The sequence below is a fragment of the Schistocerca gregaria genome, chromosome 2, assembly GCF_023897955.1.
Source record: "Schistocerca gregaria isolate iqSchGreg1 chromosome 2, iqSchGreg1.2, whole genome shotgun sequence".
NCBI lineage: Eukaryota > Metazoa > Arthropoda > Insecta > Orthoptera > Acrididae > Schistocerca > Schistocerca gregaria.
In genome coordinates this window covers 741,424,252-741,441,612 of record NC_064921.1, presented here as the reverse complement: position 1 = coordinate 741,441,612, position 17,361 = coordinate 741,424,252, and the positions used below count along the sequence as shown (strand labels likewise).

The 17,361-nt window shown below is 42.8% G+C and overlaps 1 protein-coding gene across 2 annotated transcripts in view; it reads left to right on the top strand.

Annotated features, from left to right (window-relative positions):
* LOC126334918 (acyl-CoA Delta-9 desaturase-like) overlaps positions 1-17,361 on the top strand; it is a 630,264-nt gene that overhangs the window by 554,665 nt on the left and 58,238 nt on the right. For both annotated transcript variants that reach the window (XM_049997636.1, XM_049997638.1), the window contains exon 3: positions 273-403. In XM_049997636.1, coding sequence (XP_049853593.1) covers positions 273-403 — 131 coding nt within the window. The remainder of the gene's footprint in view (positions 1-272; positions 404-17,361) is intronic.

Below are 17,361 nucleotides of genomic sequence, written 5' to 3'. Positions count from 1 at the left end.
CCAGAGGTGGTTGTACTGGGTACTGATTTCTCAGGATCTATGCACCCAAATTGCGTGAAAATGTAATCACTTTTCAGTTCTAGTATAATATATTTGTCCAATGAATACCCGTTTATCATCTGCATTTCTTCTTGGTGTAGCAATTTTAATGGCCAGTAGTGTAGCTATTGAACGGGCTGAGATGCTAGAGTGGATAGTTCTATGCAGAGTGTGAGTGCCCCGGCAGCCCCTGAGCGCTGCTCAGCCCCTCGTACAGCTGTGTGGTGTTGCAGCGCTGGTGGTGGTGGTGACGAGCGGCGTGGGCATCACGGCGGGGGCGCACCGGCTGTGGTCGCACCGCGCCTACAAGGCCAAGTGGCCGCTGCGGCTGCTGCTCGTCTTCCTCTTCACCATCGCCGGCCAGGTGAGTTGAGTGGCGGGTCAGCCCGCAGTTCATCGCGTACCTCGATTTCATTGTAACGTGTGTACCTAATGCTCAGTTGTTGGTGGAAACAAGGCTTCGAATCCGAACATCAGTGCTTACCAAAGGAATATAGATAGTTACAACATGATCGCCATCTCACTAGTGTTTGTTACTCTGTACAACAACGATCGAAATCTAAAAAGTGAGAATAAATTAAAGTTTCACTGTAGTTAGCCGAAATTTTGAATGCCAGAATTTGGACTCCAGAATAAAACTGTCGTCAGTTACAAAACGGGAAGAGAGAAATCTGATAAATTATTGGAGTAACCTTGAAATTACGCAATGATCGTGTAAGAAATACAAAGCAGCAACTTGGAAAAATGGTCATTTACGTCAGTGTACATTAAGCTATGGATCGATACCTTAAGAAGATAGGATGATTATCTTTGCCTTGTCACCGTGTTTAGCTATTGATTATCACCTTTGGGAATCAGTAATGTCCTTGAAAATGGGCTTATAATCCGAAACCTAGGTTGTGCAGTAACATTAATAATAAAACCGTGAAACAAGTCAAAAAACAGGGTTTGTTTAGTAAAGGTGTTAGTTACCATAACAGTCTCCAATAATAACTAGTGACTAGCAACACTTTGTGAAAACTGTACTGTGTTACGTAACTCATGAGAATGCTGTCTGTCTTACAGTAGCCTAACCGTAAAAAAGCTGATTATTATTATTTACTTACTACATTGCAAATGATTGTATTTCAGATTAACGTCGCAATAACCTTCATTAATGGCAACAACTATTTTCAGTGCTAATGATGCGTAGATGTATGCGCATGATATCGTTTACAAAAGGCAGCATAAAATACTAAAACTACTTTGACTTTTGTCGTAGAATATGAATTTCATTTTAAATCATTTAATTTGAACTGATTGTCATAGTAGTGCAATATTCTATGAGCAACTACATTTACTACTGCCTTTTATTATAATAATCATTCGAGTGAAAATTAACTATAAATTTAATTAGAGTTGGCATCTTTTGGCTATTTGTCTCACTTGTGACCTTCTAGGGATCTATAGGGAGAAGATACGACCGTGCTGATGGTCAAAGACCCGAGTCATTGAAGTTTTTGTCGACAAGTTTGTACTTTGGTTAAATACAGTGTAAATGCTCCAAGGCTAAAAGGCTACCATGTCTATTATACAGCTGCAAAATACTGGCTGGATCTTACTTCGCGATGCGTCGCTTGTCGTGTGAAGTAATGCTTATTATGATATGCATTATTGGTAACAGGCTCTTTTTGACTAGCGAGCAGCTGAAATACATTTGGGCCACACAATATTCTGCATTAATTCCAAATTCTTCTTCCGGCCTTATACTGTTCCAACATTCTTGCTCGTCCACTTATAATTTGCCTGGCCACATATTACAACATTTTCGACGCAAACACTTCAAAATTTGCGCGGCAACACACACGTCTGTTCCACACCACAGATGCTTCGCAACTACTTCTCTGTCTTCATCTCTACGTCTGCGCGCACTCCCGCCAACGATGTTCTTGTTACACGATATTCTCTGTGCTTTGTACTATAAAAATTTCCATGACACTGCCAGCGTGTTGACTACAGTCATCTGAAATTATTAATTCTTGCTTATTCTATCAATATGCTTTACATTTCCTTAAAGAATTAATACTGATAAAATTCATTAATACATATATTTACAAAAAATGGTTCTAAACTCTGTAAATGAAGCAGCCCAACAATACGTGAGGCACTAGGAAATAGTGTTACAAGTTGTCTCCCATGGAGTCTTTCCGAAAGAGGTATATTATGCGTCACGTCATTAAAGTTGCTCACTGACAAGAACAACAAAAAAAGCAATTTCACTTATTATGCGTATGTAATACAGTAGTGATGTTCCAGACGTCGCCACACTATCCGTTTGGAAACGTGCTGTGCTGCAAAAAAAAGTCCGTTTCTTAACTCATGCCATGGCTGCACGGTTCTGCATGGCTGTGCGAGTAATATGGCTGTTCTATCAGGCACTGGTCGTATGGGACCATTGACGTTCTTCATAGAATTGAGTATAGGTCTCCAGGACCTATCGATTCCACATTCGCATGGCAATTGCGTGATCCTAACCATCGACTGCTGCAGTATCGTAGAGCCATACATGCCAGTCTTGATAGACAAGGATTCTACCGTTGTTGAACTCTGACATGTGCTCGCAGTTGTCGCTTCTTCTTACATGAGGCAACACACGGCCTTCTCACAGACAATATTAAAATGCGATTTCTGAATGAGAAACTTGCTGCGTAATCTCTCTTTAAATACCTAATTTAGATGGCGTTACTCCTGCCTACTTCATGTGCCTGCGCTGAAATGCTAATCGTTTGCACATCCAAGCATGCCAGTATGACGTTTGTGGCCTGAATCGTTCGTGGTCGAGTAATTTTTATGGCCAGAAGTGCTAGGAGTGTGGCACAAAATGTTGTAAACAACTTTTAAATTTATTTCTAGAGTACTCTCCCTTTTATATGTCAGCACCTCCACATCAAGCATGAGAGTCCAAATTGGCAGCTGGGTCCATTCCCAGAATTTGATCTACACCGGGTGCCAGTAATTCAGCTTTCACGCTAGTCCAGTAATGCCTTACCACTTGTGGAGATTTGCGAAGCCATTTCCAAGGCAGTATTGGAAACTCAGGATCTAAAAAGGACCTGTGTGTCTCACACATCATGAGGATTTGCACGACATTTTTATGCTATTCAAGTATGATAGGAGAAGTTTCTTACTGGCCATTTTCCTGCAGCGTAAATGCAACGTAGGGTGACTAAGATGTGGATATATAAGCACCTAAATGCAGTCAAGGGATTAGTGTGGCATTCGTGTCTTTCCAGCATGCGTACCGTAAATGCGTAAACGCGAGCCGTTACGACGTTATTACCAAATGCGTCCAAACAGAACCAGTGTGCTGTTATTCATTTCTTGGCTGTCAAAGGAAAAACATCGGTAGACATCCTTCAAACACAGAAGAATTTCTACGGGCAGCATGTCTTTCGAGAAACTTCGTTATGGAATGGTGCAACAACGGGTGCTGCTGCTTCGTGATAATACACATTCCTACATCGCAAATGTCGCAACGCAGACATTATGCCAATTCAAGAGGGAGAAACTCTAGTCCTGATCTCAAATGGTTCAAATGGCTCTGAGCACTATGGGACTTAACATATGAGGTCATTAGTCCTCTAGAACTAGGAACTACTTAAACCTAACCAACCTAAGGACATCACACACATCCATGCCCGAGGCAGGATTCGAACCTGCGACCGTAGCAGCAGCACGGTTCCGGATTGAAGCGCCTAGAACCGCTCGGCCACAGCAGCCGGCCAGTCTTGATCTCTCCCCATGTGATTATCACATCTGCTGTCCCTTAAAAATATCCTGAAGGGTCGACGATTCGTGTCGGACGAGGATGTGCAGCAGGCAGTTACAGACTTCTTCACGCAGCAGGACACGGTGTTTTGCAGTGATTCTCTCATTGCTCACGGCGATTTCGCCTAATTGGTGTACCGATAGTGGGCGGTACGGCCTGCGAATGGAAACTTTTTGATCGCCCACAACAGATAACATGGAGCCGTAAAACCCATCCTTCACAGCGTATCTCTGCAAATGCAAAGTGAAGAGCCTTATCTTGTTTGTTGGGAAACAAGTTTTAATGATGTCTAGTCGTTCGCACAAGCCCCATTAGTAAGACCACCTGTGGATGCCATGTCTTGAAGCTGTCGCTAGCAGGTTGCAACTAACGAGCTGGCTTAGGCAAAGCGGTAACTGACCATCCGCCATAAGGATTTTTCTACGCATCTTGTAGAGACGATGCTGTTATGCCCATTTGGGAAAGCACGGACCTTCCCATACGTTAGCAAGAGGTATTAACATCGCTTCCTTCAAACAGTGAAAGAAATTTCCTGACAGTTTTATTTCGAAGAAAACGACGCGGATTGTCGGGAAGGCTGCCTACATCGGCTATCAACAATGTCTGGAATATGGGTCTAAGAGCAAACTTATGCTGTCTGGGCCTGTATTATAGTGCCATATCGATGAATCGATAAAAGATGTGATTTGGAATTAAGAAGGAAGTGGGGTCAAGTGGGGCTTCGCCCCGTCTAGTTCATCTGCTAGGTACTGCGAGGCGTGCGAGATCCTTCCACTTGCTGCTGCTCATATGACTCTCAGCTTCATGCGTGCTTCCGGTGTTACACAAACAAACTGATCCCTGCGGGTTTTGCTTCAGTAGTTATTTACTTAGTTTCTTGTTCTGTAGATCAAATCAATGATAACATTATGACGTGGAAGGTGTCAACAGAGCCAACATAGAACACTTACACACAACTAAAACAAAAAATAACATTTATATGGCTTCATGCTTGTCATTTACAGGGTTTTTTAGTGACGAAGTATCTTAATTGAAGAATTCGTCTATAGTGTAGAAGGAGTTGTTAAGAAGAAAGCTCTTTAATCTACATTTGAAAACATATCTGCTATCTCTCAGGCGTTTTACTTCCATGGTTAGGATGTCTAGAGATTTATAGTTGACTATTTGTCTCCTTACTGTGTCAAAGTTAGAGTCATTAAACAGAAATGCATATCATTTTCACTTTTAGTGTTTTACTTGTGAATATCTCTGTTATTCTCAAATTTAGATGGATTATTAATAATGAATTTAATAACCAAATAAATGAACTGTGAGGCTGTGGTTAATATTCCTATCTGCCCACAGAAACACCTACAAGATGTAGGAGTGTGAGTTCCATCAACAATTCTAATTATTTTCTTTTGGCATCAAATAGTTTTTGCCTAAACGTGGGGTTACCCCGGAATATTGTCCCATGAAAAATCAATAAATGCCAACATGCAAAATATGTTAGCTTACAGACTTCTATATCCCCAAAGTAGACAGTTACTCTTATGGCAGTAGTAACTGAACCTAAACGTTTTAGGAGGTCTCCTATATGACTTTTCCAGTTCAAATTTTTGTAAAAGTAAACTTCTAAGAAATTACAATTTTCTACCCTATTTATTATTCATTGTTCGTCTACTAGGTTAACACGAGGTGATATATTTTTGACAATACTCAACGTGGTGAGCTAGTTTGTTCAAAGTTTAAAAACTAGTCCATTTTCGCAAAACCATTCAGTGATTTTCACAGAAAGATCATTTATTATTTTCTTTGTTGTTGCTCCTTTGTTCAGCTTCACAGTAATGCTTGTCTCAACTGCAAACAGGACTAATTCTGCCACCTAAGTCAAATGAAAGGGCAGATTACTACATAAAGCAAGAACAATAGTGGTTCAATAGCCGAACTCTCTGAGACTCTCTTAAGTTCTCCCCATGCAAATGATGTGCCGGCCCTCCTCGTATTACTCGAAGTGCCTGATGTAACTTTCTGCATTCTGTCACGTAAATAAGAACCAAACGAGGCATTCGCTGAACTACGTTCTCCATAAAAACTTTAATAGAACATTATGACTGACACAATCAAGTGCCTTCGATAAGTCACAGAACATCCCAACTGCTGATGTTTTATAATTCAATGATTTTATTATGTGTTTGGTAAATGTGTACATAGCTGACTCAGCAGATCGGACCTTTTGAAATCCAAACCGTGATTGGCTAAGTATCCCATTAATTACACAGGTGGATGACAACCTAGGGTAAATTACCTCCTCAAAAATTTTAGAAAATAAAGTAAAGAATAGATTTAAAATGTTGATTTGCAGCCCGGGATGCCTGTGTCACGAAATTACCTGATGAAATTTTCAGAAACTACGAATGCAGACATTCTCTGCATATGATGCTGATTAATTCGTTCGATAAACGCTATCATCTGAACCAACAGCCCACTACTTGCCAAAGTAGGTTCATTTCAGTTTCCGGAGAGGCGTAAAACCTATCAGCTCCCACGGAATCATAACACCTATCCTTTACAGGTTACGACTGCGAAAGTACAGTGAAGAGATTCTTAATGTTAAATACAACGAAAACTGCATTCTGCACTGCATTTGGCACCAACTTGCGAATACAAATTTTGTGAAGTACACCACGCCTATTGCTGGATTTTTGCATCTTTATCCAGTTTACTGTCTCACACAATTTCAATGTGTGAGCTACCAGAGTATGAGCTTTGTACAGAAAATGGAAAGAAAGAGGTTAAAATTCAACACCGGTAGTCCACATCAACTAGTGCACTTATTGAAAGTGCATAATTGAATCTCTTATAGATATGTTACATGACTGTACGCCGAAGGGAAAAAGCGGTATAAGTGAAAAAAACTGCTGGTGTATTGCCAGAATGCTAAATATTTAGGATTATGCTGACTGTAAATAACATTTCTAAAGCTTGAAAACATTTACCACCACGACTGCACTAAACGTTGAATCGCACTTGGATGGACAAAGTTTCCAATACCGGTTGGGGCATCCAGGTTTAGTTTATACGTGGTTTCTCTAAATCTTTTAATATAAATGCTGGGATCGTTCCTTTGAAAAGCACGGCCGATTTCATTCCTCATTCTTCGGCTTTCCGGGCAGTCTTCATTCCTTCCTATCTCCCTTACTTAAACCTTGGATCGCTTTAAATCTGTGCGATAAGGAAATTAGTGAAATGAAATGTAGTGTGACGAGGGCCTCCTGTCGGGTAGACCGTTCGCCTGGTGCAAGTCTTTCGATTTGACGCCACTTGGTCGACTTGCGCGTCGATTGAGATGAAATGATGATGAGTAGGACAACACAACACCCAGTCCCTGAGTGCAGAAAATATCCGATCCAGCCGGGAATCGAACCCGGGCCTTTTGGATTGACAGTCTATCGCGCTGACCACTCAGCTACTGTGGCGGGCAGGAAATTAGTGAAGGGGTTATAATTCCTTGTAGCAGTCGAGATTAATTTTTCCTGTGGTGTAGTAGATATATTTATTAACTACCGGTTCCAGTTATCTCATCATCCTCAAGTACCATAACATTATTTACAAGAGCCTATATGGTAATACGGTTGTTACGCTGTGTCGTTTTAAGGACAACGACACACAAGCTGCTGTAAAAAATATTTATAGCGCATGACGATGTCAATAAGAATTTGTTCATAAACGATTCTGAAATACGAATTTTCTCAAATAACGCAAAATTGTACGAAAAATTGATAACATCAAAAAATTGTGACCAGCGTTGGAAGATTTAAAACAGGGGCCAGGTTGTTGAAACTGCTTCCGAGTGAGAAACCACAAAGTGGTAAAAGCCGATAAAGAGCAACAGAGGGTAACATAAGATGTTGTAATAAACTGACTTAATGATTCATGGATGCAAATGGGGCTGACAATCGTACAAACGTAATTTGTCTCCCTCGTTTCGACATTAATCTTGTTTTCTGGTTCTTGACCCTCCACTCCAGCCACCTCCGAAGTAGTCAATGCTCTAATCGACCAGGTGCCACCGCGCCGACACGAACTGTGTCCGCCGCCTAGCCGAGCTTATCAGCCTTCCCATTCAGCGTCACGCGAGTTGCCAGCATTCAGAGCCAGCAATAGGCACTGTTTGAACCCATGAACTTCCGCGCACAGCCCCGACCTTCTAGTTGTTCGCTTGGCGTCACCAGCCGAACGAGACTCGCATACGTACACTGTAGATTCTGCATCTATATATATCCGTATGCAGGATCTTCAGGGTAAATGATAACAGCCAAACAGTTGTAGGATAAAGATTTATTGAAATCTTTGACCACGGTTTCGGTATATCTAAATATACTTTCTCCAGAAGCAAAAATACACCTGAACAGGAAGACACCTTCCTTAGAAGAAGAAACTTAGCAACATAACTAAGACAGAAGAAGAAAAACTAACGGTTATAGCTTTAAGTAACCGTGAAAATTACCAAAGTATTACAAGCACAAAAACTTTTAGGCACTTACTAAAATCACATCCTGCAGCGGAGATGCATAAAACGATCGTGCCAAAGGCGGCACCAGTAGTTAAAATTAAAATATCACCTCCATCTGTACAGCATAATTATGAAGAGATGGTCGATGCACGCTGCATACTATCATAACTTAGCCTGTTAACTAGCGTGAAGAGGGTGTAGAAGCACTAGGGCAGACAGTTTCACCGAGAGAGGGCACTTATGGTAGTCGCGAGATACTCGCGCACATTAAAACCTGGGATACATACTCATGTGCGTCAAAATTTTAAAGGTTGTGCTAGTTCAGACCCTCTGTCTTAATAAATAAAACATATCAGAACCATTTAAAACACCTACATACAAAGGAAATATGAACAGCAATTTGCCTGTGTCCTAGTGTCAAGCCGGTGAAGCTTGCGCTAAGGAACATATCCAACGAGAGAGGGATCTAGTGTTATGCGCGAGAATCTCGCGCAAAATTAAAGGCTAGAATACATACTAACGAAAACGAACAAAATGTTGTACAAAATCGAAACCATCTGTCATCATAAATAAAAAACATAACAGAATCATGTAAATCACACATACACATCGAAAACCGGGAACAACAATAATCAAAAATACGTAAATTCTCGACAAGACAGGAAAGGAGCATCTTACCAGCATCAACAGACAAGAAAACTAGCTCCTAGTCAGTCAAACTAGATTACGTTAGATCAAGAACGGGTCTGAAACTATCAAAAAAAAATTGTTTCTAAGCTGCACCAGTTCGTTAAGAATAAATCCATCTTTTTGAGATAGATGTTTAAACATTTCTAATTTGTGGAACAGGTCCAGTGTGTAACCCTTACTCTCTTCGAGTAGCAATTCTACGTCATCCAGTTTACGTGATGTATGTTGTAAGAGCAATAGATGTTCAGCAAACGTGGAGTTGTACACGTTTTCCCCATTTTTACCTAGAATGTGTTCTTTATATCTAACTTTAATGGGTCTGCCTCTCTGTCCAACGTAAGAGTTAGGGCAGTCGTCACAAGTAATTTTGTAAGCTCCGGACTTAACGCCAAGTTCGAAGAAAAAATAGATATGAAAGAAACAGGTAATTTCAAACAATTACTTTGCGTTACACACTGATGACCAAAACATTATGACCATCTGCTTAATAGATTGTTTGTCCGCCTTCGGAACGAAATACAGTACTGATTCTGCGTTTGTTGGTAGGCTTGTGGAGGCGTGCAGGTCACATAATTCGCGTAAATAACCAGCCGCTGATTTGCGTATGCGATAATGGCGCCCGATAGCTGCCATGGGTTCCATAGGAATTACATCAGGAGAATTTGGTCGCTGAGACATCAACGTGAATTCTCTATAATGCTACTCAAACGACTGTAGCAGGTTTCTGGCTCTGAGACACGGACAATTATACTGCTGAAAGATGATACCGTCGTCGGGGAAGACATCAAGGATGAAGGGATGGAGGTTATTCCCAGCTATCAGTGTATCTTCGAGTAACAGCACAGATCCCACGCAAGCGCAGGTGAATGTCTCCCATATCATAATACAATTCCCACCAGCCTGCGTCCGGGGTGCTGCACGTTTCGAGCCGCCGTTCGCCTCGAAGACAGAGTTTGTGGACACGACCTGCGACCTAGCGCAGCCAAAATGTGACTCACCCGATGAGCCGACGTGTTTCCATTGATCGACGGTCGAATGTCGAAGGTCGCAAGCCCACTGGCGACGTCGTTGGGTCAACGTGTCAACACATAGGGGCGGTCTGCTGCGGGGCTTCAACAATGTTCGATTAACGGTGTGCTCCGAAACACTTGTGCGTGCAGCAGCATAGTGCTCTTTCGGCAGAGATGCCACGGATCACCATCTATCCTACTTTACAGAGCAGACAAGCCTCTGAAGCCCACGTTCTGTGAAGAGTCGTGGCCGTCAAACCATTCCGTGCCTAGTAGTAGTTTCACTGTCCTTCTACCTCTTTCCGTAGATGCTCACGACGACGTGAATGTTGGACCGGCCTCCCCGTTATCGACACAATCGTTGACAGGCTCTGTGTAATAGTAATCTGCCCTTTGTGAAAGTCGCTTATCTCAGTGGATTTCCCCATTTGCAGCGCATATCTTCGCTAGGGTGATACCCCGTCCTTGTCTGCTCCGTTTGAATACTTTTGTTACCGCGTCACGTGCCCGCAACGCCACCGTGGGACATCCAACGTCGCGGTGGGAAGTGGTCATAACGTTTTGGCTTATCAGTGTAATCGAAAGCCTCTGTCATGTTACATCAGAATCAACTTTTATTTCGTGAAAATTTAGTTTATGGTGAACAAATAACCTTTCGCCTTAAGCAATCTATTACAAACGGTTTTAGGGCTGTAGGCACAGATATTTTGATAATTGATATCTTAACATACACCCAGTTCATTTTGTTACTTATTTTTCCTCAGCAGCTAACAATCTTCCCGCAAACACATCACATAATTTACTAGCTGATGTTTTCTACAAGGTCGTAACTGCGCCATAAGTGGACTACACCTGTCGGTATAGACTATCCACTTCGTGTCCACGTGTCACGCTTCAGCACCTGTCCTGCCGCCCAGGGGAAAATAAACATTAATGGCCCGCTTGTGCCATGCGTACTTGGAGGTATTAACCATCCTGTAAACACTCTTTTAATAGCTACAAGGTGTACAACTTCGCTTCCGCAGTTTCTTCCCCAACATTTGAGGTTTTAATGAAACAAATTGGTTACACAAGTATCATTCAAAGTATTTTCCATCGCTGGCCACTGCTTGCTCCCATCTTTCAGGCAGTGTACGAATCCCGCGGCGAAGAAATTGTTCATAGTTTGAAGCGATCCACGAATCTATCCAATTTGTGACTTATCCATGAGATCGGAAGTGTTGATCAGCCAGACCATGCGCCATTGATCTAAATAGGGAGCAATGTCTGGAAAATACGGCGGGTAGGGTAGGACTTCCCATTTTCACGTTTACAAGTACGTTTTGACCTCTTTTGCAACGTGGGGTCGAGCGTTGTCGTGCTGCAGAATCACTTAATAGTGCCTCTCACTGTATTGCGGCCGTTTGTTTTTTAATGCTCTGCTCAAAAGCATTAACTGCGTTCGATAACGAACAGCTCTGATTGTTTCACTTGGTTTTAACACCTCATAGTACACTATGCCGATCTTGGAGCCGCGATTATTCGATTTGGCCGTCGGCGTGGAAGCATTGCGGGGATATCCTCATGATTTTTTGCGTTTAGGGTTATCGTAATGAACCCATTTTTCGTCCCCGATCAGAATGCGATGCGGAAATCCCTTCCGTTTTTGCCTCTGAAGCAACTGTTCACAAACACACAAACGTCGTTCAACGTCTCTTGGTTTCAACTCACACGGGGCCCAAGTTCCTTCTTTCTGAATCATGCCCATAGCCTTGAGACGTTTTGAAATGGCTTTCTGTGTCACTCCCACTAATCATGCCAATTCTTCTTAAGTTTGGGGCGCGTCTTCACTCAGCAATGTCTCAGATTCTGCATCTTCGAAAACATTCTCTCTTCCACAACTATGCCGGTCTACGACGTTAAAATCACCGTTCTTGAATCGTAGAAACCACTCACGACACGTTCTTTCGCTCAAAGCTCCCTTACAATACGTACTTGAGAGCATTCTATGAGACTCAGCCGCTGTTTTCTACATATTGAAACAAAACAGTAACATCTCCCGCAAATGACGAGAATTAGGCTCGTAAACTGACATTTTCAATTAAGAACAACTTGATGATGCAGACACAACTCGACTAATGTTTTAGTAAGGTTATGTCGACCGAGGTTCAAGCTAACTGCTTGACATCTGTGATCTGTTTCTTTCGACCGCTACTTGCCGTTGTCACCACCTATAGGCAAACGACGGAAGCAAAGTTGTATAATTATTAGTCTGCAAACGAAGTAAATACTGACGTAATGTTGTTCAGTACATTATCCTCAGTCATCAATAGAAATATCTGCGCTTATACCCCTAACATCGTTCATATAGATCGAGTGTTTGCAGTCGATCGTAGATTTACGAAAAGGGCAGGGAATCGAGCAATTATTTAAGTGGCACTGGATACAGTTTATCACTTCAACTACTACGTATTAAGAAGTAATCTGGAGATGAACCGCTTCGTTGGTGAGCTTTCAGAGCGCGAATAACTGTCCACCCTCTGAAAATTCCCACATTCCACACTTGGACAGGACAGTGGTCAGCTACTTGTCGCGAGGATTATGCAAGCCTCCTTTGAACAACGACCAGCGGCCCTGCTGCCCCACCCTGCATGTTCACCTGATATGTCGTCCAACGAAAATGTCAAGCATGCGGGTTGTTCACCACCAGTCCATCACTGTTGTGTTACAGTCGTAAATGGTGATTTTTAGACTCGCAAACAAATCGAATGGAAGAATATTCCCGATAAATCTATACAGGCTGCTTTGATTCGATGTCACGATGATTGGTGGCTCTTTTGAGATCTTCTCGGGTGTTCAGCCGGTTGGCATAGTACTCATGGCGCGACATTTCGGTGAACTGACTTGCGGCTTCTTCAGGTGGCCCTGGCGATCTGTTACCTTCAGTCGGGCTGCTTTATGACCACCGACCTACTGTCGATATAAACCCGTCCAGGTGATACCAGCGTCACCTGGCGAGTGATGTTTGCAGTATCAGTGAGCGTGCTGTCCATATGTGGAATGGGGAAGGTGCGCGATGTGTCTGGGTTTGACCTAGGGCAGATTGTGGTGGCCCGAGGCACGGCATGAGCATTTCGGAAACTGCACGACTTGTCGGTTGTTCGTAGTGTGCTGTGGTGAGTGTCTTCAACATGTCGCGAACCAGGATGAAACCGCGTCCAGACGTCGTGGGCTTTGGTGGCCATCACTCATTCACTCATTACAGATGTCGATCGCTGTAGACGGGGCAGACATGTGAAACAGGACGAGCGGCGAACTGTGGCAGAACTAGCGTCAGACTTTAATGCTGTGCCGAGTACAAGTGTGTCTGAACACACAGAGCACCGAGCAGTCTCAACGATGGGCCTCCGCAGACGACCCGCGCATGTGCCAATGTTAACATCACGACATCGTCAACTATGACTGGAATGTGCACGTGACGTGCAGAGCGTTGCATGGTTTGATGAATCCCGATATCTTCTTCATCATGCCGACGGGGGGGGGGGGGGGGGGGGGCGAACCCTTCGTCTTCCACAGAAACAGCTCCCTGACACCTGTAGTCCGGGGCGAAGACAAGCTGACAGCGTCTCCATTATACTCTGGGGAACATTCGCGTGGGCATCCATGGATCCAGTAGAGCTCGTGCAAGACACCATGACGGCCAAGGAATATTGTACTCGTTGCACACCACGTACACCCCTTCATGACGATCATGTTCCCCGACGGCAGTGGCATTGTTCAACAAGATAATGCGCCATATCACAAGGCCAGGAGTTCGATGAGGTGGTTCGAGAAACAGTGTCGAGTTCCAATTGACGTGCTGGCCCTCCATCTCGCCAGATCTGAATCCGAAATAACACATCTGAAATGTTTTCGAACGTGGTGTCATAGCTCATCGCCCCCTGCCCGGAATTAGGTGACTTGTATGAGTTGTATGGTCTAGGGGTAGCGTCTTTGATTCATAATCAAAACATCTTCGGTCCCGGGTTCGATCCCCGCCACTGCCTAAATTTTGATAAATAATCAGCATTGGCGGCTGAAGACTTCCGGCATAAGAAGTCAGCCTCATTCTGCCAACGGCCTTGTCAAAGAGGGCGGAGGAGCGGATAGAGGTTCAGGGCACTCTCTTGTCCTAGGGGTGGGAAATTGCCCCTAAAGGCGGACGAATCAGCAATGTTCAACGACATGAGGATGCAGAAGGCAATGGAAACCACTGCATTAAGCACACGTAACGTGTATCCACAGGACATGTGGCCTGTAGTTGAAGAAGTGTCATGATGATCTCTCCATTCTCAAAAGATTCCGGAATGGTCCCCCATTCGGATCTCCGGGAGGGGACTGCCAAAGCGGAGGTTAACATGAGAAAAAGATAGAATAATCAACGAAAGGATAACGTTCTACGAGTCGGGGCGTGGAATGTCAGAAGCTTGAACGTGGTAGGGAAACTAGAAAATCTGAAAAGGAAAATGCGAAGGCTCAATCTAGATATAGTAGGGGTTAGTGAAGTGAAGTGGAAGGAAGACAAGGATTTCTGGTCAGATGAGTATAGAGTAATATCAACAGCAGCAGAAAACGGTATAACAGGTGTAGGATTCGTTATGAATAGGAAGGTAGGGCAGAGGGTGTGTTACTGTGAACAGTTCAGTGACCGGGTTGTTCTAATCAGAATCGACAGCAGACCAACACCGACAACGATAGTTCAAGTATACATGCCGACGTCGCAAGCTGAAGATGAACAGATAGAGAACATGTATGAGGATATTGGAAGGGTAATGCAGTATGTAAAGGGGGACGAAAATCTAATAGTCATGGGCGACTGGAATGCAGTTGTAGGGGCAGGAGTAGAAGAAAAGGTTACAGGAGAATATGGGCTTGGGACAAGGAATGAAAGAAGAGAAAGACTAATTGAGTTCTGTAACAAGTTTCAGCTAGTAATAGCGAATACCCTGTTCAAGAATCACAAGAGGAGGAGGTATACTTGGAAGAGGCCGGGAGATACGGGAAGATTTCAATTAGATTACATCATGGTCAGACAGAGATTTCGAAATCAGATAATGGATTGTAAGGCGTTCCCAGGAGCACATATAGACTCAGATCACAATATAGTAGTGATGAAGAGTAGGCTGAAGTTCAAGACATTAGTCAGGAAGAATCAATAGGCAAAGAAGTGGGATACGGAAGTCCTAAGGAATGACGAGATACGTTTGAAATTCTCTAACTCTATGGATACAGCAATAAGGAATAGCGCAGTAGGCAGTACAGTTGAAGAGGAATGGACATCTCTAAAAAGGGCCATCACAGAAGTTGGGAAGTAAAACATAGGTACAAAGAAGGTAGCTGCGAAGAAACCATGGGTAACAGAAGAAATACTTCAGTTGATTGATGAAAGGAGGAAGTACAGACATGTTCCGGGAAAATCAGAACATCAGGAATACAGAAATACAAGTCGGTGAGGAATGAAATAAATAGGAAGTGCAGGGAAGCTAAGACGAAATGGCTGCAGGAAAAATGTGAAGACATCGAAAAAGATATGATTGTCGGAAGGACAGACTCAGCATACAGGAAAGTCAAAACAACCTTTGGTGACATTAAAAGCATCTGTGGTAACATTAAGAGTGCAACGGGAATTCCACTGTTAAATGCAGAGGAGAGAGCAGATAGGTGGAAAGAATATATTGAAAGCCTCTATGAGGGTGAAGATTTGTCTGATGTGATAGAAGAAGAAACAGGAGTCGATCTAGAAGAGATAGGGGATCCAGTATTAGAATCGGAATTTAAAAGAGCTTTGGAGGACTTACGCTCAAATAAGGCAGAAGGGATAGATAACATTCCATCAGAATTTCTAAAATCATTAGGGGAAGTGGCAACAAAACGACTATTCACGTTGGTGTGTAGAATATATGAGTTTCGCGACATACCATCTGACTTTCCGGAAAGCATCATCCACACAATTCCGAAGACTGCAAGAGCTGACAAGTGCGGGAATTATCGCACAATCAGCTTAACAGCTCATGCATCGAAGCTGCTTACAAGAATAATATACAGAAGAATTGAAAAGAAAATTGAGAATGCGCTAGGTGACGATCAGTTTGGCTTTAGGAAAAGTAAAAGCACGAGAGAGGCAATTCTGACGTTACGGCTAATAATGGAAGCAAGGCTAAAGAAAAATCAAGACACGTTCATAGGATTTGACGACTTGGAAAAAGCGTTCGACAATATAAAATGGTGCAAGCTGTTCGAGATACTGAAAAAAGTAGGGGTAAGCTATAGGGAGAGACGGGTTATATACAATATGTACAACAACCAAGAGGGAATAATAAGAGTGGACGATCAAGAACGAAGTGCTCGTATTAAGAAGGGTGTAAGACAAGGCTGTAGCCTTTCGCCCCTACTCTTCAATCTGTACATCGAGGAAGCAATGATGGAAATAAAAGAAAGGTTCAGGAGTGGAATTAAAATACAAGGTGAAAGGATATCAATGATACGATTCGCTGATGACATTGTTATCCTGAGTGAAAGTGAAGAAGAATTAAATGATCTGCTGAACGTAATGAACAGTCTAATGAGTACACAGTATGGTTTGAGAGTAAATCGGAGAAAGACGAAGGTAATGATAAGTAGTAGAAATAAGAACAGCGAGAAACTTAACATCAGGATTGATGGTCACGAAGTCAATGAAGTTATTAATTCTGCTACCTTGGCAGTAAAATAACCAATGACGGACGGAGCAAGGAAGACATCAAAAGCAGACTGGCTATGGCAAAAAAGGCATTTCTGGCCAAGAGAAGTCTACTAATATCAAATAAGAGTGGACGATCAAGAACGAAGTGCTCGTATGAAGAAGGGTGTAAGACGAGGGTGTAGCCTTTCGCCCCTACTCTTCAATCTGTACATCGAGGGAGCAATGATGGAAATAAAAGAAAGGTCCGGAGTGGAATTAAAATACAAGGTGAAGGATATCAATGATACGATTCGCTGATGACATTGCTATCCTGAGTGAAAGTGAAGAAGAATTAAATGATCTGCTGAACGTAATGAACAGTCTAATGAGTACACAGTATGGTTTGAGAGTAAATCGGAGAAAGACGAAGGTAATGAGAAGTAGAAATGAGAACAGCGAGAAAATTAACATCAGGATTGATGGTCACGAAGTCAATGAAGTTAAAGAATTCTGCTACCTTGGCAGTAAAATAACCAGTGACGGACGGAGCAAGGAAGACATCAAAAGCAGACTGGCTATGGCAAAAAAGGCATTTCTGGCCAAGAGAAGTCTACTAATATCAAATATTGGCCTTAATTTG